The 24,322-nt window shown below is 41.2% G+C and overlaps 2 protein-coding genes across 4 annotated transcripts in view; both read left to right on the plus strand.

Moving 5' to 3' along the window:
* LOC144074252 (phospholipid-transporting ATPase ID-like) overlaps positions 1-19,720 on the plus strand; it is a 42,233-nt gene extending 22,513 nt beyond the window's left edge. Inside the window, exons 8-28 of one of the 2 annotated variants that reach the window (XM_077600563.1) lie at positions 1,031-1,101; positions 1,165-1,247; positions 1,320-1,478; positions 1,574-1,662; positions 1,802-1,995; positions 3,281-3,489; positions 3,575-3,618; positions 4,650-4,815; positions 4,885-5,073; positions 6,763-6,878; positions 6,944-7,108; positions 7,169-7,280; positions 10,567-10,672; positions 10,744-10,885; positions 13,347-13,530; positions 13,585-13,808; positions 15,218-15,301; positions 15,392-15,637; positions 15,697-15,835; positions 16,525-16,655; positions 18,431-19,720. In XM_077600563.1, the coding sequence (XP_077456689.1) occupies positions 1,031-1,101; positions 1,165-1,247; positions 1,320-1,478; positions 1,574-1,662; positions 1,802-1,995; positions 3,281-3,489; positions 3,575-3,618; positions 4,650-4,815; positions 4,885-5,073; positions 6,763-6,878; positions 6,944-7,108; positions 7,169-7,280; positions 10,567-10,672; positions 10,744-10,885; positions 13,347-13,530; positions 13,585-13,808; positions 15,218-15,301; positions 15,392-15,637; positions 15,697-15,835; positions 16,525-16,655; positions 18,431-18,760 (3,183 nt within the window). In that variant the 3' untranslated portion in view covers positions 18,761-19,720. Of the gene's footprint in view, positions 1-1,030; positions 1,102-1,164; positions 1,479-1,573; positions 1,663-1,801; positions 1,996-3,280; positions 3,490-3,574; positions 3,619-4,649; positions 4,816-4,884; positions 5,074-6,762; positions 6,879-6,943; positions 7,109-7,168; positions 7,281-10,566; positions 10,673-10,743; positions 10,886-13,346; positions 13,531-13,584; positions 13,809-15,217; positions 15,302-15,391; positions 15,638-15,696; positions 15,836-16,524; positions 16,656-18,430 lie in introns of both variants that reach the window. The other variant, XM_077600561.1, reaches the window with a different exon arrangement.
* Positions 19,721-20,970: 1,250 nt separating this feature from the next.
* The window catches only part of dapk1 (death-associated protein kinase 1), a 41,769-nt gene continuing 38,417 nt past the window's right edge, over positions 20,971-24,322 (plus strand). Inside the window, exons 1-3 of one of the 2 annotated variants that reach the window (XM_077601025.1) lie at positions 20,971-21,130; positions 21,566-21,581; positions 21,657-21,753. In XM_077601025.1, coding sequence (XP_077457151.1) covers positions 21,692-21,753 — 62 coding nt within the window. In that variant the 5' untranslated portion in view covers positions 20,971-21,130; positions 21,566-21,581; positions 21,657-21,691. Of the gene's footprint in view, positions 21,131-21,565; positions 21,754-24,322 lie in introns of both variants that reach the window. The other variant, XM_077601024.1, reaches the window with a different exon arrangement.

Below are 24,322 nucleotides of genomic sequence, written 5' to 3' on the forward strand. Positions count from 1 at the left end.
CATCTTTCCTACAAAATTGGGAAAATTTGACCAATTTTAAAGGGTTTAGTTGGCAGTTGTGTGAGGACCATGGAACGAATTAGAGAATCTAGATATAAAGTATTACTGCTTCACTTACGAAATTTTCAAGTTAGAAAAAAAAGTTCTGGAACCAATGAATTTCATAAGTAGAGGTACGACTGTATATCAGTCTATTAATAATTACCACGATAACTAACATCTTGTTTGTTGTTCTGTTGTGCAATAAAGATAAGACACTTACACTAAGAAAAGTAAAGAATAAAACCTGCAGAAATGTTGTCTTTATTTTTTTAAATTTGACTTCAAACTAAAAGTTGCTGTGCAATATGAAATAAATAAAATGATCAACTGAAAACATTGGCAAGCAGACTATTTTCAGCCTTACAAAAAGAAACAGTGTAAATTTACCTCATATATGGCCATTTACAAAAAAAATAAAAAATAAAAGTTGGAATTTTAGATTTTTGGAACGTTTTCAGAACATTTACATAAAATGGGGAAACGCCTTGCTATCAAGTAAGGTAAATATTCCAGGCTGCCCTCAAAAGAGGACAGTCCTTTAACTTTCACATTTCAATAAGGCTGCTCTTTGCGCTCAGGTAATAAAAAGGCTTTAAAAAAAGAAGAAAGAAAACGCCTAAGAGAATTCACTTGGATCTTTTTGTTGGTCGGCTTAGTGTTGTTCTGCATCTCATAATCACTTATTTTGGTTGTGCCTCCGTGTTAGCCTCCATTGCTAACATGCTAAAAACACATTTCCTCATCATCCTCTTCTTCTCTTGAGCGTTGGAATGGAACTACCATTCATCTCGCAACGGCATCTCATTCTCTGTGGTGGTCATTTGGTGTAATTGCAGTTTAAAATGATTGAATTTTTATCAAATGTTTTTAATATTATCGTTGACAAAGATTATTTCACCATAATTATCATTATTGTTTTATCACCCAGCTCTATTCTGCAATATGCTATTGTAATAAAAAAAATGAAAGCGTATTATTTTTCCTTCAGGCTGACCTCCTCCTGCTGTCCAGCAGTGAACCGCTTAACCTGGTTTACATCGAAACGGCTGAGCTAGACGGGTAACTTTTTGTCTTGGTCCACCACTTGTCATTTTCTGTGACTTTTTCTCTCCATGCCCTCAGCGAGACAAACCTGAAGGTCCGTCAGGCCCTGCCGGTGACCGGGGACCTCGGAGATGATGTCTTCAAGCTGGCAGACTTTAATGGTGCAACCAAAAATAAGAAAAGTGGAATGTATTCTGGATTTTTGGGAAACTCCTTACGTTTGTGTCCCAAAGGGGAAGTCCACTGCGAGCCCCCCAACAACCGTCTGGATCGCTTCACAGGGACGCTGGCTTTTGCTGGGCAGAAATACGCACTGGACAATGAAAAGATTCTGCTGCGAGGGTGTACCCTAAGGAACACCGAGTGGTGTTTTGGACTGGTTCTGTTTGGAGGTGGCGTCTTCTTGGAACTATCGTCATCATGTAGCATTTTTAAACACAGCTTGAATCCACTTTTGTTTTTTGTTTTTTTGTGTTTTTCATTCCAGGCCCCGAGACCAAACTGATGCAGAACTGCGGCAAGAGCACTTTCAAGAGGACTAGCGTGGATCGTCTGATGAACATCCTTGTCGTTTGTGTGAGCCACCTCTTCCATTTGATATTAAAAACATATATTACAAGTTTGAAAATACAAAATGAAAACTATTGAAAATGAGCAAATCCACAATGTATTATTTTTAACACGTTTCCTCATCAGTCAATGTTTGTTTATGTAGATATTTGGCTTCCTGGCATTTATGTGCACCATCCTGGGCATTGGGAACTACTGCTGGGAGCTGGGAGACGGCTCGGCGTTCACCCCCTTCCTGCCCAGGCAGAACGACAACGGCGCCGGCTTCTCCTCCTTTCTCACTTTCTGGTCATACGTTATCATCCTTAACACCGTGGTGCCCATTTCACTCTATGTCAGGTCAGACCAAAGTGACCTCTTAACTATTTCTTTTTAACTATGCCAGTAGGTAAAGCCTACAGGAGGCAGAAGTTATGTATTTGTTGTGTGTCAGTATGTTTGTGCTCAAAAATAACTCAAGAACGTAATATGCAACTGAAGATGTACCGTATTTTCACACCTGTAGGGCGCACTCAAAACTCTCAAATGTTCTCTAAAATGGACGGGGTGGCGCCCAATCAGTTGGTGCGCCTTGGTTATGCACAAAATTCAATATTTTGCATGACCCTGACTGCTTGACTTGCGGACAATGGACCCATGGCCACAAGAAGACAAAGGACTTGGACTAAAACGCTCATTTGCCAGTTTTTATTTATTTATATCAAGCGGAGAGGAACTATTTTCACTCTGAGTACGGTATTTAAAGTCATTACATTTTTAAATATTTACATCATATTTAGATATTGATACTTTACATCCTTTTGACATGCTTATAGCCATAATATTTCATAAATATACACTGATAAATGTACTTTTGTAGTTCTGCATAGGCACGAAAACATGTATTGTGTTAATTATAATGGGTGTGATCCTACTTCGCGTTTTTTCGTTTATCCTGTCTACATTAACCGCAATATTCGAGGGATTACTGTATTATCAATTTTGCTAAATATGATTGTAATTCCCCTGCGACAGAGATGATCTTATTTTGAGGTGATGAGTTTACTAGTCACTAGAAGTAAAAAAATTCTTGTTAACTCAGGAACGGCTTGCAAGATATGTTTGGAATATAAAACAGAAGGTTATTTAATTTGGAAGAATAAATTCAAAGGTAGCCACCCAATGGTGCGATGGTTCTTCCCCTTGACGTTGGTCTGTGTGATAGTGAGCGTGAGTATTTGTCTGTCAGTCTTTGTACCCTATGGCTGACTGGCGACCAGTCTAAGGTGTTGTCTGCCTTTCGCCCAAAGTCCCCTGGGACAAGCTCCAGTAACCCCCTCGAGCCTTGCGAGGATGCAAGGTCACAGATGTAAAAAAAAAGTGACAAATTGCTTTGGATTTAAAGGGAGTACTCTACAATATATAAATTGGGCTATGCTTTGAATTTACTTAGGTGGATGTTTGTTCTCACTGAATGCTCCTGTATTTATTTCACTTTGATCAACTCTGCTATTGAGGGTAGTAGACAAATCTTCATCCCCTCAAATCCATTTTGACTGGGACTTGGACACAAAATAAATTGGATATGTATCACCATTAATGGGAACCAAATTGTTAATTTTCTTCTGTTGCTGTTTTCTTACAGTGTGGAATTCATTCGCCTGGGCAACAGTTTCTACATCGACTGGGACCGTAAGATGTACTACTCACGCAGTGACACCCCTGCCGAGGCGCGCACCACCACGCTGAACGAGGAGCTGGGTCAAATCAAGTATGTATTCAGTGACAAGACTGGTACCCTGACACAAAACATCATGACCTTCAACAAGTGCTCCATCAACGGCAAGACATTTGGTGAGAGGAATAAAACATTGCTTCAAATAGGCCATCAGGGTTGTTGTTTGTTGTGAAAGTTGGGAAATGTGTCTTTTTTTAACAGGGGATGTTTTTGACTACATGGGACAAAGACTTGAAATCAATGAGGTGGGTTTTATTGTTGTATCTCGTCTTTTAGCCACAATTTAACAGCTGTCAGCCTTGGCATAACATGACAGCTTGATTAGAGCACACTGTAAAACAGGGGTAAGGAACCTATGGCTTGGGAGCCATATGTGGATCTTTTGAAGGGTGCATAAGGTTCACCGCTAACCTGTGAGCTAAACTATGGAAAGCACGAATGAGAACTGAGTCCCGAACTCACCAATAGGAGTGTCATCTTAGCACTAAGGTGCCGACACTACCTTTAGCCATAATTCCATTAATAACAATAATTTGTTTTTTCATTGGACTTTTCTGCATGCATTCTGTCATTGATACTCATTGATTAGCAACAGTGTAACAATGTTATCAAAATGAAATGACGAAAAAATGCACATATTTTCATGTATTTTTACTTTTAAATTCTGAGTATGGCTCTCAAGGAATAACATTAAAAATTATGAATTGTTTATGGCTCTCCCTGTCAAAAACATTCATGTCTCCTGCTACAGCGTGTCCACTCTTTAAAAATCTGTCATGTTATTCATAGATTAGATTAGATTAAACTTTATTCATCCCATCCCTTGCCTCGTGCCCAAAAAGTCAGCTTGGATAGGCTCAAGCCCCCCATGACCCTTGTGAGGATAAAGCGGTTCAGGAAATAATTGAATAAAATGAATAAGCCATATTCCATTGGAGTGATTGGCGAGTGCATACGTTTAGCATCTTAGTAAACGTATGTATGTACACATGCATGTGAACACACACTTTAACAACTTCAAATTATGTTACATTTGGTGAAATATCGACTGTACAATGATTGCCTTTGGCAAGATGTGCGTCTTGGAAGACACGTTTATAGCTCATCATCATCTTCAAAAAAAGATTTTGCACCAAAATGTTTTCATCATTAACGAAAAAAACACTGGGGCTAACAAAAACTTTGTTGTAGACCGTAGTCGGCGTGTAGTGAGTAGTTTGGATAATCCTGCCTTAAACACTGTACTGTAATCTATCTGTTGTATATCTTGGTGCAGCACACTGAGAAGGTGGATTTTTCCTTCAACCCACTGGCTGATCCCCGCTTTACCTTCCATGATCACGCCTTAGTAGAGGCCGTTAAATTGGAAACGACTGAGGTGCATGCCTTTTTCCGACTGCTCGCCCTCTGCCACACAGTCATGGCCGAGGAAAAGAAAGAAGGTAAGGGCACTAATTTTTCACTCATTATTAATTGACCCCCAGCAAATTTTTAAACGACAACCGCTTTAGGGGAGCTGTTCTACCAAGCCCAGTCTCCTGATGAGGGCGCTCTAGTCACTGCCGCCAGGAACTTTGGCTTTGTGTTCCGTTCACGGACTCCAGACAGTGTCTCCATCATGGAAATGGGCCAGCAGCAGACTTACAAACTTTTGGCCATCCTGGATTTCAACAATGTCCGCAAGAGGATGTCTGTCATTGGTAAGCATTCACAGTAGGTTAGTTTTAATGTTGCAATGTTGCTGGGCCATAAATCCATCATATCCAGCATTTTAAAATCATATTAACAATATGACATGATTTAGTATAGTATTTTACTTGTTTATTTGGGTCCGTATGTTTTTTTAGTATGTTTATGTTTAAGATAACTCAAGAACGAATAAAGGGGTTATTAAAACAAACTTTCAGGATTATTTATAATATCAAATACAGATGTGAAAATGTTTGCCTCATTTTATTTTTTGTTTGTTTTAGTTGCTGCCTGATGTGTTATCATTTTTGCAATATATTTTGTCATATTGTCCAGTACAGTATTACCTTGAGATACGAGCATAATGCGTTCCGGGATCGAGCTCACACTCACACTCATACCTAGGGGCAATTTAGAGAGTCCAAACAGCCTACCATGCATGTTTTGGGAAATGTGGGTGGAAACCGTTGTACCCGGAGAAAACCCACACAATCCCGCAGAGAACATGCAAACTTCACACAGGAAGACCGACCAGGGTTCGAACCCAGTACCCCGAACTGTGAGGCCGATGCGCTAACCACTCATCCGACGGGCCGTCACATCATTTTTTTTGACGGGATTAGACGTTACATCCATTTTACCTGGGAGTCCAATTTGCAGTTAATGACTATATTTTAATTTAAATATTTTACAAACTACCACAACATATACAGTAATACCTAGAGATACGAGCTTAATGCGTTCCGGGACCGAGCTCACATGTCGATTTACTCGTATCTCAAATCAAATTTTCCCATGGAAATGAACTAAATACAAACTAATCAGTTCCCACTGACAAAAAATCAAAAACAGGATATTACAATGGAAAATCGTCTTTTTATTTGTTCTAATTCACCACCTACTCCCAAAGTAACAAATACCTATCTAGACGTTATGAGCTCAATACTAAAACTGTATGTACTATAACTGACATTATTCAGTACAGACAGACGGTAGTGTGGAGGAAGGAGAGAGAAACGAACGAGAGAGAGAAAGGTCAGGAGAGAGACTTAATGGCAACGCGCTCGTAACATAACATAAACTTTAAATTTAACTTAATTTAACTTAAAAATACATTTTACATTACACTAAATTTAAGCCATTTTGTGCAATAACCGAGGCAAAGATGTTAATGTACTCCACCGTGGCTTTCCCATCGGAACTTCCTGGCTTCTCCATGCCTCAGAACCGAGTGTTAGTTTTTTTAAATTATCGAACTAGCCACAACTCGCTTTGAAGGGTTTCGCTGGTGTCTTTTCCGGATGCTTGCTTTGCCTTCAAATCCATGTAGATCCTGCTCGCTTTTTCGCTGATTATCAACTCGGTCACGCTATCTCCAGCAAAATGCAGCCTATATGGCCTGGGGCTCGTAGAAATCTTTACACAAGGGAGATGCGGCGAGAAAGACAGAGCGATGCCGTTCTCATAAACAGCCTCTCGCTTACTTGGCCACCCGAACGGCCGCATCGGGAACCATCTCGTATGCTCATATCTCAAATTTGTCTCGTATCTCAAGGCAAACATTTGCTCGGAATTTTCCTCGTATCTCAAATTTCTCGTATGTTGGGACAGTCGTATGTCAAGGTATTACTGTATGGTGTTACCTTCATGTTATACCCAACTTGTGCAGTTTATTGCATTGTCTTCTTTCTAATATTTAGTCCGTAATCCAGAGGGTAAGCTGTCTTTGTACTGCAAGGGAGCGGACACCATCATCTACGAAAGGCTTCATCCCTCCTGCTCTAAATTGATGGATGTTACCACAGAGCATCTCAATGTCAGTATGCAACTCTTAACTCCTCGCATGAAGAAATGATCGATGTCCCTATGTTCCCATTGCAGGAGTTTGCGGGGGAAGGCCTGCGAACGCTGGCGCTGGCCTACAAAGACCTGGACGAGGACTTTTTTCTGCAGTGGTTACAGCGCCACCACCAAGTCAGCACGTCGTTGGACGGGCGCGAGGACAAATTGGAGCAGCTGTACGAGGAGATTGAGACTGACCTGCTGGTAGGCCACTGGCATGTTGCACGTGAAAGTGATGCCGTCAACTAATGCGCATGTGTTTAGTTGCTAGGAGCGACAGCGATAGAAGACAAGCTGCAGGACGGGGTCCCACAGACTATTGAGCAACTAGCCAAAGCTGACATCAAAGTCTGGGTGCTGACAGGCGACAAACAAGGTAGAACAGACTATCAACCTATTATGTGCCATTAACGGTGCTAGGAAATTGGACATCTATTTTTGTGAATGGCAAAGTAAATATTAAATATTCATCTCATCCCACCTCATTTTCTGTTGTGGGGGGTGCTGGAGCCAATTCCAGCTGTCGATAGAAGCGTTGGCCTGAATCGGTGGCCAGCCAATCGCAGAGCACAAGGAGAGAGACAATCATGCACACTCACACCCATACCTAGGGGCAATTTAGAGTGTCCAATCAGCCTACCATGCATATTTTTGGAATGTGGGAGGAAACCGGAGTACCTGGAGGAAACCCACGCAGAACATACAAACTCCACACAGGTCGACGTGACCCAGAGCTGTGAGGCCGACGTGCCACCGGGCTGCACAGTAAATATATTATATTCATTAACTTATTTTTCCTTCAAAAAAAATTAAAATCAAAAATGCAAAATAGGAGAATAAGGTCATTTATTGTCTTTGTTTTTTTTTTGTCAAATATGATACGTATGAAACAGAGACGTTTGGGGGCGTGGGGGGGTGGGGTTCGTTTTTTTCCCACGATAACGCACTCGTAAACGGAACAAACAAATTCAAATTAACTTGGATTAATATATACAGACACTCAAACATACGTTTAATGTAACTTTACACAAAACTGAATTCTAATTTTGTTGTAATCTTTTGTTACCTTCGTTTTCCGGGTTGGCGGTTTGCCACGCCTCCACCCTCACGTTCGCTATCGACCAAAAACAGGATATTGGATTGGAAAAAAATATATATTTCTTATAATTCACCATATATTGACTAAGTAATAAATCACGAGTGGTTTAATAGTAATAAAATGTGTTTAATAGAAGTAAAATTAGACGCATTTTGCGGAGGGGAGAGACAGCGGCATAAATGAAGGCGGGGGGGGGTGTTCGGGGGACTTTATCCACAGCACTCGTAAACGAACAAACAAATTTAAATTAACTTGGATTAATATATACAGACACACTCAAACATACGTTTAATGTAACTTAACACAAAACTGAATTCTAATTTTGTTGTAATCTTTTGTTACCTTCGTTTTCCGGGTTGGCGGTTTGCCACGCCTCCACCCTCACGTTCGCTATCGATGGGCTGTTTGCTGTTGTACTACGTATTCCCTTCAAAATATTCCGAAAATGATTCACACAAATGTCCTCACAATAGGATAACCCACGACCACTTGCCAACGAGAAATAGTCTTGTAGTACATTTTAGCGATCGCTCCGCTGCTCATAAAGACCGGCCCGCAACTCCCTCGTTGAAATGGCTCTGGTCGCAGCCGCTTTGAACGGCGCCTATGAGAGAGAGTTGCGACCAGAAATATTACAAAGAGGGAATTGCGAGCCAGTGCCGCTGATGTTCTTAGGAGCAGCGAACGAGAAGTAATATAATACTCCTCGTATTAGATAATAATAATAACAGGAAATGCAACAGCTGAGCTTACCCACGTATTAATTGTGGGTAAAGTTTTATTCTGAGAAAGAGTACCATTGCCTGTCGGCGTTGTGTGCACGAGTATACATCATTACCCAGAAAGCCCTCTTTTTCCCGCGCATGCGCGTTGTGCGTTTCCTGGTCTGAATAACTCATTCGGTGCTCGTAGATACACGAAAGATATGCAAAAAAGACAGTGCCATGGCCACCTGGCTTGGTCGCATCACGAAATTTTGATCGCATGACGGGCGAATTATTCGATCGAAATTTCCGTCGTAAGACGAGAATATTGTATGACGAGCGGTCGTATGACGAGGTACCACTGTATTATTCAACGAAAGAAAGCAGTCTTTAAATTGAGAGTGATGAGCGGTATTGCAGGGCAAAGGGAAATGAATGAGGTCATTAATTTTTACTATAATTTGGACAACGTCGGCGGGCCGAATTAAAAAGCCTAACAGGCCATATATGGCCCGCGGGCCGTAGTTATGTACACACACTCCAATACGAGCGAATCCGGGGGCGGGGCGAGCGAGCGAATCCGGCGACGAGTAACATGTACACACGCCAATAATACGCAACTTATTGATAATTTTGATATTAGATATTTAGATATTAATGCTCTTACATTGTCAATGCAATTACAAACTCACTCTCTCTCATGATTATAATTTTGAGAGCCAGAGATTACCTGGTTGATCGCTTTCAACAGTAAACTCTCTGTCTCTCTCTCTCTCTCTTTCTCTCTCTGTCATGATTATAATTTTGAGAGCGAGCGAACCCGGCGACGACGAAACGTCCGTTCGACGAAATGTCCGTCGACCAAATGTCTTTCAACAAAACGTCCGGGTACCGTTCTCCCCGGGCCTGCGTGGGTTTCCTCTGGGTACTCCGGTTTCTTCCCACATTCCAAATACTACATGCATGGTAGGCTGATTGGACACTCTAAATTGCCCCTAGGTAAGTGCGTGAGTGTGTATGGTTGTCCGTCTCCTTGTGCCCTTACCATCGGCTGGTGCAGCGATACAGGGTGTCCCCTGCCTATGGCCCGGAGTCAGCTGGGATAGGCTCCAGCACCCCCCGCGACCCTAATGAGGATGAAGCGGTTCAGAAAATAAGATGAGATGAGATAATATAAATGTATATATTTAAAATGATTCATTTTATTTCTTCAATTCAAATAAGCAAGCAAGTTTTCACTGGGGTTATGGGTGGCATGGGATCGATTTCCACTCGTTTGAGATTATGACTGTGGTTGCGAATGGTTGTCTGTCTCTATGACAGACAACTAACTGGCCACCAGTTTCGGGCGTTAGTTTGCCTTTTGCCAAAAGTCAGCTGTGGCTCCAGCAACCAGCGTCCATGAAAAGTATCAGCAGTGTTGAAAATGAATGAATAGATTGCCCCTATGTATGAGTCTGAGCGTGAATGGTTACCCCACTTTTTGTGCTCTACGATCGACTGGTAACCAATTCAGGGTATTCCCTGCCTGCTGCCCATTGTTTTGCTAGGATGGGCACCAACGTCCCCTTTGTAAGGATTAACGGAATGGAAAATGAATGAATGAATATTTTATATTTATATTGTTTGCACTACTTAGTTGAAGTTTACATTTTCCTTCATTATGTTTTACATTCTAAATATTGTTTAATTCAGCCTTTATTTATTTGATATTACATTACATGTATTTATTTAAAAAGAACTTAATTTTCTAATTCCTGTAACTAATACTGTAAGTTCTTTAAAAGAGATATCAAAGTATGGAATGCAACTTATTGGCTTATTTGAGCACTCGTGCATTCTTTATGTTTATTTCGCAGAAACCGCTGAAAACATCGGGTACTCCTGCAACTTGCTGCGCGAGGAAATGAACGACATATTTGTCATTTCCGGCAACTCGGCGGAAGATGTCAAGGAGGAGCTTAGGTAGCTATCACACTTTTTATCCTCCTTTTTTATATTATTATTCTCACTTCGTGCCATTTTATATGTGACAGAAACGCACGCACCTCCATGAAACCGGACGCCGCTGAGGACTGTGCATTAATGCCAAAGAAGACCTTGGGTAAAAGTGCGAAGGAGATTACTGATGAACCAGTGAACGGCGAATACGGCCTTGTCATCAATGGACACAGTCTGGTACATGCTATCAACTTTTTATGCTCACCAGTGTCACAACTAAAAAAAATTTGGCTCCTGATACTGTTTACAATACCCAGCTGTGTTGCAGATGCAGATATATTGTGCCTAGATGATGCTTTTAAAATAATAATAATATTTTAAAACTTAATTACTGCATAATCCCTTTCATGTAAAGTCATTGCTATCACTGCTTAGCTGAATGACTGCCATTGACAGCTAGGCGTCAAATCCAATACCAGCAATTTTTTTCAATCATCCCACTTCTAATCGATTTGACATTTACTCGTTACCAACATCGTTGTTGTTTAATGCTGTTCCATCGATATCAAAATTAGGTCGTAAGTAGCTAATTGTTCTTCACCACTTTTTAAAAGAATATTTTATCAATGTCAAAGCATCCACTATTTACACAGTGGCTTCCATTGATGGCACTCGATGTCCAAACCATTTGGAGAGGAAGTGATGGCAACAAATTAATAAATGTTTTTCCGCTGGGAACCTCCCATCTCAAATGGATTGGATGTGTACTAGTAAAAAAGTCATTGAAATTCACAGGTGAATTTTTCATTTTATTGCCGTAACGACACCAGCGGTAGGGATGGGAATCCTTTTGTCACATTTCACAATACAGACGCTCCCCTACTTACGAACATTCAACTTACGAACAACGGTACATACGAACATGTCTGCAAATTGCCTTTAAGTCCAAAAATGTTCGCAAGTCCAATTTTGTATTTCGCGTCTTTTTCGGAGTAGTACTTCTTTCCGCCGCTAATACCGACGCCTGGCGCTGTGAGAGCTCAGCTCACCCAGCATCTACCTTCTTCTTCGTTGCAATGCGGAAGTGCGTGAATGTATCTCCAGTGTGCAAAGAACCTTTTTCATTTGTATCATTAAATATCTCATGCATCCAATATTGAATATGGTTGGTAAAAAGCTAAAGGCTTCTATTGAGGGAGTTGCAAGGAAGAGGCAAGCCATTTCATTTGAAACGAGTGGCAATAATAACGAAGCTTGATGCGCGTGAGAGTGGTGAGCGTTGCACATTCAGTACCATTTATAAACAGAAAGATCGAGCAGCAGGACCCAAATATTGAACGTTGCACAAAGTTTGCAAATCAATTGAATGATGCCATACAGTGCTACTGCATCATTTATGATGAAAAAAAAGAAGAAAACTGTGCAATCGTCATTAGGTCGCTTCTTTTGGCCAGTTTCTAATACATAAATCTATCTATCTCTCTACAGTACTGTACATATTCTCTCCATTTTATTAAATGTTTTTTTTTTTCAGTACAAACAATGCGTGTTACTTATACAAGCCTTAAACATACAAATGCACTTATATAAACCTTCAATATACTTATATAGGCCTTAAACATAAATTATAATACAAAATATAGCACTAAATCAACTTATAAACAAATTCAACTTATGAACAATCGCTCGGAACCAATTGCGTTCGTAAGTTGAGGAGTGTCTGTACAATTCATGGAACGATTATCTTACAGCATGCCAATACAAATATCATTGATACAAACAAATTATTTCTAAATGGGGTTTTTTGTGAGTCTTTGAAAAAAAATCCTCAGATTGAGTTTATTTTAGTGCAAGGTTTTAGTGTCTCTTTTTTAAAACTGACACTTATGTGGTGTAAAATGTCACCAGCAACCTGTAAACTGTTGGTTCCTTTATTACACAGTGACACATTTTGAAAGCAAGATATCCATTTTGGGGGGCCGCATAATGATAACTTATCGGGATCATGATAAATCACCATACAGTGGTACCTTGGGATACGAGCTTAATGCATTCCGGGACTGAGCTCGTATGTCGATTTACTCGTATCTCAAATAAACGTTTCCCATAGTTGATTAACTAAAAACAAATGAATTAGTTCCAACCCTCTGAAAAAAACAGGATATTGTATTTGAAAAACATTTTTATTTGTTCTAATTCGCCATCTATTAACAGAGTAACAAATAACTAGTGGTTATGATGTTTAATAGTACTAAAATTAGACAGATTTCGCGGAGGGGAGAGAAAGAGACAGAGAGACAGAGAGACTTTTTGCACGGCAACACGCTCGTAACGTAACTAACAAACTTAAATGAACTTGGATTACGATTCAGACACAATCAAAATCACTGAAAAAAATGCAACATTCCACCCAGTGCTCGTAGAGACATTACACAGGGGAGTTGCGACGGGAAAGACAGTGCCCAAGTTGTTCTCAAAAGCAGCCTCTCGCGTTGGCCACACCTGGCTGGTCGTATATTAAAATTTGTCTCGCATATCAAATTAAATATTCGACCAAAATTTTACTCGTATGTCGAGGTATTACTGTACTGATATAGATATTGGGACACCCTTAAACAGCAACATGAATACTAACCATACCATACTAATCCTAACTAAGTTAAAGGTTTTAGCAATTTCCTTTTTTTTGTGGTGGCAGGCGTACGCGTTGGATGGCAGCATGGAGCTGGACTTCCTGCGCACGGCGTGCATGTGCAAAGCTGTGATCTGCTGCCGTGTGACGCCGCTGCAAAAGGCGCAAGTGGTGCAGCTGGTCAAGACATTCAAGCGTGCCGTCACACTTGCAATCGGAGATGGTGCCAATGATGTCAGCATGATTAAAGGTGAGGTGGACATTCTGGGGCAAAAAAAAATGTTGATGATTTTTGTGGTTGCAGTGGCGCACATCGGCGTGGGCATTTCAGGCCAGGAAGGCATGCAGGCGGTGTTATCCAGTGACTATTCCTTCGCTCAGTTCCGTTTCCTACAGCGCCTCCTGCTGGTGCATGGCCGCTGGTCCTACCTCCGCATGTGCAAGTTTCTGCGCTATTTTTTCTACAAGAACTTCACCTTCACCTTCGTTCATTTCTGGTATGCCTTCTTCTGTGGCTTCTCAGCACAGGTGAGAGCGCCAATTATGTGTGCTAATAGTTATTTGCCAGGGATTATATACACTGTTTAAAAAAAGAGGTTTTCAGAAGTAAAACAATTTCACTTGAATATTCAGATTTTCATGGAAAACAGTCAAAACTCAAATGTTTAAGCAAACTGGACTCCATTTAAGTAATCTGAACGTCTAGTAACCCTTTCATGCACGAATTATGACTCCTTTATGAATATTTACCGTATTTATTTACGTGAAGCCGCTTTTGTCGGACAAAAAAATGATGGCTGAATTGAGGGTACAGCTTATATGCTCATAAAAAGTCAACATGCACGAAACTGCAAGTTGACAACGCCATACCACCATAACGTCATGACGCAAAACAATGCGGCCGATACGGTAATTTATTTCAAAATAGAGAAAAGATAAAGAGATAAAACGCTAAACAAAACTTATTTTGACGTCTATGAATGAAATTCAAGAAAAAAAACTCACTTGTGCCCGTCACTGCTCGCTCGGGGCGCCGCCATCTTAACTAGGGCACTGCCGTCTTACCTAGTTACATGTGCTCTGACTGGCCAGACGCGAGTAGCCTTGATTTTGTAATAAAACAAAATTCCACTTTTTTTCTCGTTTTATTTCTTGTTCGAAAGTGACAACTGTTGAAGTAATAAAACCAACCTGGATTTGAACCCAGGACCCCAGAGCTGTAAGGTCGACACGCTAACCACTCGCACCACCGGTTCGCCTTTTGCTAGGTCGTCTAAACTCAAAATTATAAGTAAGTTGGTCTTCCGTTATGTGGTCTCAATTCAAAATCTCAAATCAATCAGACAGTACATAGGTGTATAATTGGCCCGGGGGCTGAGTGGTTGGCGAAGCCGCCTCACAGTGGTGGACCTCGGTTCCAATCCAGGTCGGTCCACCTGTGTGAAGTTTGCATGTTCTCCCCGGCGGGGCCTGCGTGGGTTTTCCCCGGGTACTCCGGTTTGCTCCCACATTTCAAAGACATGCACGGTAGGTTGATTGGACACTCTAAATTGCTTCTAGGTATGAGTGTGAGCGTGAATGGTTGTTTGTCTCCTTGTGCCCTGCGATTGGCTGGCCGCCAATTCAGGGTGTCCCCCGCCTCTGGCCTGAAGTCATCTGGGATAGGCTCCAGCACCCCCCGCGACACTAGTGAGGATAAAGCGGTTCAGAAAATGAATGACTGAATGAATGAAAAAGGTGTATGGTTGATGCTTGCTTGATCCAAGTGGGGTTATTTCAATGACAGTGCAATATGTACCCTTTTGAAGGCATTGGGAGTAAGACCAGTTCACAAAACTTAACATTTGAAATTTACAAGTTAACATTTGAAGTGCTTCTCACTCACAAATTCCGTTTTTCATTTCTTTTAACTGAAATCAAAAACGTTCTTCTTCCAGACAGTTTATGACGAATGGTTTATAACACTCTACAATCTGGTGTACACAGCCCTACCTGTACTGGGCATGAGTCTCTTAGATCAGGTATGCACTCAAAGAACTAGCCCCCATTGACGGCGCTGCACATCCAAGACATTTGAACCGGGTATAAAGACACTTAACGCTGTTTGCTAGGACGTGAACGATGCATGGAGCTTCCAGCACCCTGAATTGTACGTGCCGGGCCAGCTCAACCTGTACTTCAGCAAGACAGCCTTCTTCAAGTGTGCCCTGCACAGCTGCTACAGTTCTCTGGTGCTCTTCTTCATCCCCTACGCCGCTGTCAGCGAGGCGGCCCGCGCCGATGGCCGCGACGTGGCCGACTACCAGTCTTTTGCCGTCCTCACGCAGACCTGCCTGCTTTTTGCCGTCACCATACAGGTAGGGTGTCTTCTCAAATGTTCTCCCGTATCGTCGGCTTATTGCTTCTACATGCCTAGCTGGGCTTGGAGATGTCGTACTGGACGGCAGTGAACACCATCTTTTTGGTGGGAAGTTTGGTCATGTATTTTGCCGTCACCTTCACCATGCACAGCAACGGACTCTTCCTTCTGTTGCCATCTGCCTTCTCCTTTGTAGGTATGTTGTTAAAGCGATTTGGTACTTTTGTGGGGAATGAAAAAAATGAAGAATGTTACAGATATAAGTTGAAGTTTTGGGAGAAATTAAACCAAATGTTCAAATATGCAAATGCTTTTTTTATCCTTAGTGTTAATGTACAATAACCATACATGCTTGATAATATATCATTTAATGTTAGTTATTTAAAAAAATCATGCATGCTATTTTTCATCCAAATATTTTTAGTTTAATTACGTTTTTTATAATACCAGTTCTATTTCTTTCATTTAAAAAATTAATAATGGCACAGAATTTAACATTAACAGTGAAGTGAATTTTAATGTATAATTATAAACAAAATCACTTTCATTTTTCCTTGTTAAGTAATATTGTATACTTTTTTATTCTTATGATTTTTAGTTTGATGCTAAAATTATAATAATACTATTTGGTTTCATTAATGTGACAAACTAAGTTATAATATTTCTTACTGGTATAAAATATTAAATGATCTAATCTAATAACAAATTAATTTCTGTGATAAAAGAACAAGTTCCGTTTTTGGGGATCATGAAGGAAAATGACATTTGTCTTTTATTGAATTTGGAACTGGATATTGGCAACAATTTGGTGAAATTTAGTAAATTATAATTCAAATATTGTCTATGTATACAGAATGTATCATATAATGAATGCTATTTGTTTAGGCACTGCAAGGAACTCTCTGAGCCAACCCAACGTCTGGTTGACCATCATGCTGACCTCCATTTTGTGCGTCCTTCCTGTAGTCAGCTATCGCTTCTTGTTCATCTTGCTCCGCCCCACCATCAATGACAAGGTATAGATTCTTGCAAATCATTTCGCTGTGGTAGACATCAATTTAAAGTAAATTTGAATACAGTGGTACCTCTAGATACGAGCTTAATGCGTTCTGGGACTGAGCTCATATGTCGATTTACTCGTAACTCAAATGAACGTTTCCCATAGAAATGAACTAAGAACAAATTAATTCGTTCCAACCCTCTGAAAAAACACCAAAAACAGGATCTTGGATCTAATTCAAAATCTATTAACATAGTGACAAATAACTGGTGGTTTAATAGTACTAAAATTAGATGGCTTTCACGGAGGGGAGAGAGAGAGGGACAGAGGGGGGGAGAGAGAGTTTTTGCACGGCAACACGCTCGTAACAGAACATAAACAGATTTAAATGAACTTGGATTGCGATGCAGACGCACTCAAAAATAAATTTAATCTAACCTTACACTAAAATTAATTCAAATTTCATTTTAAATTTTTATACCTTTCTTCTCACGGATTAGCTCTATTTGCTCCGCTTACACCCTGACTTTCAGATGCAACCTATCGAGGGTTTTTGCGTTTGTCTTCCCTTCAAAATATTCCGAAAATGATGCACACAAATGTCCTCACAATAGGATAACGCACGACCACTTGCCAATGAGAAGTAGTATATACTCCTCTCATATTAGCGATCGCTCCGCCATTCGCAGTGACTAACGGGAAAAAAACACTGACAAATTACAACGCTCCGCCCAGTGCTCGTAGAGACATTACATGAGGGAGTTGCGACGGGAAAGACAGTGCCCATGATGTTCTTATAAGCACCCTCTAGCGTCCGCTGTATATCAAAATCTGTCCCGTATCTCAAGATAAATATTTGCTCGAAATTTTACTCGTATCTCAAATTGCTCGTATGTCGAAGCACCTGTATATCGAGGTATTACTGTATTGGTGATGGCCCACTGGTTAGCACATTGTCCCCACAGTTGTGAGATTGAGAATTCGGTCCCAGGTCCAGACCTTTTTCTGTGGGGAGCCCTCTGGTGAAATTACAGCAATATATGGTAATGACTGCCATATAGGTAAATTCCAAACACGGCCATATAGATAGTGCGTCTGGAGTACAAATGTGTTTTTGTTGTACTACAAGTTTGTGTACCTAGGTGTACGTGTACTACAAAAACTTGTAATTACGTGTACTCATATCACAAGTACATGTGCTTATTTGTACCTCCACTACGTGTGCTTGCATGCACTTTCTCTACAAGAACATACTTGCCTGTATGTGTACCACAAGAAAATTTACTGACCAGCACAGCAAGCTCCCAACATAATTTCTCCAGCAATTACGGATACTAATTAAATATACATTCATATATTAAATGGTTAATATACTGGTGATACATTTCTTCCAGGGGTGGCCAGGTGGGGCGAGTGCTTAGCGTGTCGGCCTCACAGCTCTGGGGTCCTGGGTTCAAATCCAGGTGATGTCCATCTGCGTGGAGTTTGCATGTTCTCCCCAGGCCTGCATGGGTTTTCTCCGGGTACTCCGATTTCCTCCTGCATTCCAAAAACATGCATGATAGGCTGATTGGAAACTCTAGATTGCTCCTGGGTAGTGCTTGGTTGTCCATCTCCTTGTGCCCTGCGATCGCATGGCCACCGATTCAGGGTGCCCCCCCCCCCTCTAGCCCAGAGTCATGTGGGATAGGCTCCAGCACCCTCTGCGGTCCTAATGAGGATAAAACGGTTCAAAAAATGAGATGAGATGAGAGAAATTTCTTCCATTAACATGCTCAACATTCTTTTTAGGTCATGCTCAAAGTCCGTCAGGCCAAAGCGTCGCCTCCCCCGCCTCCCCGCCGCACACGAATCCGCCGCACCAGCTCACGGCGTTCCGGCTATGCCTTCTCGCACGCTCAGGGCTATGGCGACCTGGTGACCTCGGGCCGTTTTTTGCGGCGGCCCGCACCAGCCCGCTCCTCGGGTTTCGCCCACACGGGGCGCGCCACCTCAGGCTTCAGCCCTATGGGGCGCTCGGCCGGGTACAGTCCGACAGAGCGTGCCCAGAATGCAAAGGCCCAGGAGGTGGAGGTGACTTCGCTGCAAATGTATCGGACCATTAGGGATGCCGCTCTTTGACTGATTGTCGGCGCTACACCAACAACAACAACAACAAACAACGAGAGGACGTAGGACAATGTGTCTTTTTGTTTACAATTTTTTTATTAACCAAGGATAGAAGTGAAAAGGTAAAGCTCGGGGCTGGGGAGTTTAAATGTTTAAACTAAAAGTGAATGTTTCTAAGGTGACAGTAGGTTCATGATTCATTTAGAAAATGGCAATGGCAGTCAATGAGATTAGGAAGTTTTTTCAACTTCCTATGGCAACTGGCCGTTTCGTGTTGAGTTGCAATTAACAATGATTAATTGAGATTAATGGCAGAAAATTGTGCGATCATTTCAAAACTAGTGCATGTATCGGCTTGAAATTAGTTTTTTACTCCCATAATTCCAACCATATTTTATATCAAGGGGAAATTCCAGAAGCTCCCCAGCTTGGCTTCGATGAATACAAAGCAGGAAAGTCACATCGCCTTAAAGCATCTTGTACTCAACTATATACTACAATATATTGATCTGCACACATACAGTGGGTTCCTGGTGCAGAATCCCACCAGATCTGGTAAATAGATAACCATTTTAATCTCATAAGCCAGAAGAAGGTAACTTTTTATCACCACTTTTCCTAATGGCTCATATTTCACATATTGGTCAGTGGTGGAATGTACTTATCGCAATAGTGTTTGTATCTCACCATGAGAGGTGATTTTTTGTGGATTATTTATCCAGATTTAAACGTAAAATTACCACTTTGCATTTTGAATGAGCCATAAATGGTTTAACCCTTGCACAGCTATTCTAAAGTGGACACCAAAGACTTTTCACCCCTTGATGGGGCAAGCAACTATTTTTGGTTGTTTAAATAACTTAAATATGAGCAATTATTAACCATATTTTTAATTATGAATACACTTATAAATTAATGCAATTTAGTTAAAAACAAAAGCAAAATGAATGAATAAAAAATACACGGCCCCAAGTAGCACTCTTTTTTTCATGGTATTTATGTAATTGCATGCCATAGATGTCCAAGTCATTTAAACCGTTAAGAGTGGCTATGAATGCTCGTGTTTCAATACCATTAATCATGCTAAGCATTCCATCCATTTATATTGGGAGGATGGCAGCGAATAAACAAATTGCCTGCCATCTTCCCAGTCAAAATGAAATGGATGTTTTGTCATGTTAATTGCAGCCACTGTGGAAAAATTGTGCTCTGTAACGGTTAGAAGAAAAAAAACATAATTCGTCCAGCGCAGGCTTAATATTGCTTTTAGAACAAAACTAGAAGAATTTGAATGTAAATGATTTCATAATTGACAGAATAAAGTAGAACTATTTAAAGACGCTTTAGTGTACACAAACAAATATAAAGGAGTAGGAATGGAAATACAAAAATTGGACTCATAAAAGTTTATAAATATACCGTAAATTGACTGAAATATACAGTGTTAATCAAATGATGAGGAAATATATAATTTCCTGGAAATGTCATCTTATAGTTGTTTTATTGCTTTCTTGCATGATTATGCAAAAAAATGCATGAATATGATGCCCATTTTTTACTTGTTTATACTGGAAAATCAACATGAAGCAATGCTGCAAAAAATGTACGCACTATAAGATCCTCATTTACATGAATATTATTTATCTGTGCCTTCCTTCCACACATATCCATCAGGCCGTTTGACAATTTTATACGTTTTATTATTCTTTTTTTTAAACAGTACAAGGTTTTGTATGTTTTTATACCAGGAGCTGCAATGAAATGAAAATAAATCATTTTTAAAATATAAGTGGGGTATCATTTTGTCATCTTTATAATGAGACTTGTGAAGGCCAGGTGGCGCTATAACCCTTGCAAATCATCCGGTAAATTGAATTGAAAATATAATCTGAAAAAAAATCACATATTCACTTTATAATAGATTTCTCAAATTACACTGGATAATACTGTACACTTGCCACTTGATGTATTGTCTTCCTGTTTTGAGTCTTCCAAGTGTTAGAAGACCAGTGTTGACCTTTAGTGCGCATAAAATTCAGTAAATCCAACCTTTACGATTTAAATGGTCGTTTTGGTGTTATAAATGCGACTTAATAAATGTGGATTTTCAAATATTATTTTTAATCGTGGATGTAGTTCTTTTAAAACTAAAACGTAAGCACTGCGGTGTTTAATATTGCTGCCCATGCGCACGGGATTGTGAATTTCCCCAGCGGTATTTGAACGCAGCACTGGTCGCCCACTGTCGCTTGCAAGAAGGAGGTTGATTTCGTTTCACGGCGACGTTTTGTCGTCCTCCTCAGCCATCGGCCGACCACCGAGGGCGCCCACTTGGTTCCACGAGAAACCCCCACGTACCTTGGCTTGGAGTCGACTCCCGGGGTAAGGCATTCCGCCCCTCTTTACTTCCTCCCTCCACTCCTGTCTTCTTTATCGAAGTGCACCTTTATAGTTCCCCCAGCGACCGTAGGGACTCGTCTCAATTTGGGTTCATTTCAATGGGAAATCTTAAATATTAACATTATTTCACCGTAATGACTCAAGCTAGCGGGTGGAGAAAGAAGAAAAGGGGGTAGAGAGGTAACACCGCGGTTTGGGTTTCCCATGGCTACAACAAGCTGAAGCGGGGTGTGTTCCAGACGTAGCCGCTCATGTGTCGCCTTTTTCGGCCACGTTCGTGACCGCGCACTGACCCGCCCTCCGCAGACAAGAGTAAACTGAAAGAGGACCACTTATCCCTTTTTATTCAGTGTCGTAAGGGATTTGGCTGATCCGCTTCATTTGATTAACACTCGTCTTCCCATCTCTCCAATCCAGGCCCGAGCATGGGGATGTGGGTAGCCGGACACGAGCGTGTCTTGAGCGGCATGCCGCTGTGACCAGCATCCCTCTCCTTCTCCCTCCCTAGGAAGTATCCATCACCCCCGCAAGTGCATTCACAACATGACTGTTTTTAAGCAGGAGAATGTCGAGGAGTTTTATGAGATCGGAGACGAGCTGGGCAGGTATGTCACACTTTCAACCAAAAATCAATTTCACACTTGTGTTGCCTGCCTGGGTGAAAGGTGTTCAGTCAAATTGTATGGAGACAATGTGCAATTGGCTGACCACCAATTCAGGGTGTGTCCCTCCGCCTCTGGCCCGATGTCAGCTGGGATAAGCTCCAGCACCCCCCTCGACCCTAGTGAGGATAAAGCGAATATCTCATTGTCTGCCGTTCACGGCAATAGACGTCAAACCCACCCTCCCAGTTCAAATTGTGATAAATGTATTGAAAGAATTATAATTGATTTTAAGAGTTATTATAAACATTGGGATAATTAGGTATAAAGTTACATTTTCAATCATGTAAGCCGCAATATTAACTCATTGTTTGGCATTAACAGCAATAGGTGTCCAATCCGTTTGAATTGGAGCATTGTGAATGATTGAATAATCACTCTTTAGGAAACAACTCTCCAAACTCAACAGGAAATATCCAAAAACTGCCCCCAAAAACAACAGACAGAAATAAACCAAAATCAATATACCTGATACTTAACTGTCTCCATTGGCTGCCATTGACAGTGATAGATGTCCAATCCATTTTTACTTTAACATTTCGCCAGCGAATGAGCCTTCCATTTCAAATGAATAGGACGTCTACTAGTGATAAACTTATTTTATGTCACAACAGAAGGATGACTGGATGAGACATAATTGGATGTCTATGGCGGTCAAGAGTTAATAGTAAACACTACTACATGAACAATAAGCCAGATATCGAATAAGGCAGAAGTACGAAGTGGCTAATGGCAGACATGCACCCACTGACCTAAATTCAACCCCCTTTCACCCGGGCTGGCATTACTGGGTGGAGGGGCCGAGTATCATCCCCCTCTTGTAGTACTACAAGTACTTGCTGTTCATTTGAACTCACTGACGTGCTGTTTTTATCGCGACAAATCTCTGCACCTTGAGCAATGAGTTAACAAGGATGTCACATGATGTCATTTCATGTGTGAGCAAGTCACCTGCTTTTGTCATGAGATCATGAGAGCAACTTGAAAAAAAATCTGCAAAAAGTCAGTTTTGCTGTAATTTAAGAGCAGATGATGGCTAGACAGCTGGTGCCCCCGATCCCCCCCCACGCTCGTATCCAGCCGTCTTCACCTCCCACCATTCCCACCTCCTCCTCCTCCATCATCACATGATAATCTCACACGATCTAAACCAGGGGTGTCCCAACTATTGCACAAAGCGCCGCAGTGGGTGCAGGTATTTGTTCCAACTGATCCAGCACAGAGAGTTTCACCAATGAGGTTTCCTCTGAAACCAGCAGTACCTGAAGGCAATCAACTCATTACACTTTTAAGAATGTGTGTCCTCCTCTTCGGTTGGAATGAAAACCTGCACTCATTGCGGCCCTTGTGGACCGGTTTGGACACCCGTGATCTAAAATCTCTCATCTTAAATTGGCAAATATGTTATTATTAAATGGTTGGTAGTCCAATTTAGGACATGACTAAACTTTAAAGTCAGTCAAATGCAAATTTAGCCTGTGTTGCAGGTGGCTATTTTTGATGGTCTAAATAATCCTCATAAATAAATGGTCACCACATTTAAATCTCATTATACTTGTATAATGACAATAAAAGCATTCAATTCAATTTGGGTTCATGTAGGCTCCACGTATACCAAATTTTAATTAACTCTTTCAGCGCCATTCATGACGAGTGACGTCTATTTGCTCTTTTCTGGTGTGAATTTCAATTAGTTTGTCACCAGTAGGGGTGGCCTGGCAGACAAGTGGTTAGCGGGTCGACCTCACAGTTGTAGGGCTGAGGGTTCGATTCTACGTCGGTCCTCACTGTGCATATTCTCACTGGGCTTGCGTGGGTTTTTTCCCGGTACTCCGGCTTTCTTCCCACATCCCAAAATCTAATCAAAAGCCTTTAATGTCATCATACACAGCTGCGTATAACGAAATTGGTGGAACGAAAACATGCATGTAGGCTGGTTGAACACCACATTGGCCCTAGGCATGAGTGTGAGCGTGAATGGTTGTCTGTCTCTCTGTGCCCTGTGATTGGCGGCCACCGATTTGGGATTTGTCCAGCCTGATGCCCTTAGTTAGGTGGGATAGGCTCCAGCATCCCAAGCGACCATTATGAGGATAATTGGTTCAGAAAAATGAATGAATAATTAGCTTCCAACTGCCCCAGTTCAAAGCGGTTGTACGTCTACTGGTGACAACCAATCATTCTTCAAGCCTAGGGGAGAACATGCAACCGACCTGGGATCGAACCCTTGACCCCAGAGCTGTGAGGCTGCCGTGATAACCACTCATCTGCAGGGCTGCCTGGATTATTTAATGTTTGTTTATTCACAGTCAATGCTCCCAGTTCAAACGGATTGAATGTCTATCAGTATCTTTGGCAACAAATGAGTTCATGTTGTTTTATTTTTTATTTATTCATTTTATGAGCTGCTTTTCCTCACGTGAGTCATGGGAATGGTGGAGCTAAACACAGCGATGGGGGCGGGGCTTTTTGTACGACAACGCGCTCGTAACATAACATAAACAAATTTAAA

Source organism: Stigmatopora argus, chromosome 5, assembly GCF_051989625.1.
Source record: "Stigmatopora argus isolate UIUO_Sarg chromosome 5, RoL_Sarg_1.0, whole genome shotgun sequence".
Classification (NCBI taxonomy): domain Eukaryota; kingdom Metazoa; phylum Chordata; class Actinopteri; order Syngnathiformes; family Syngnathidae; genus Stigmatopora; species Stigmatopora argus.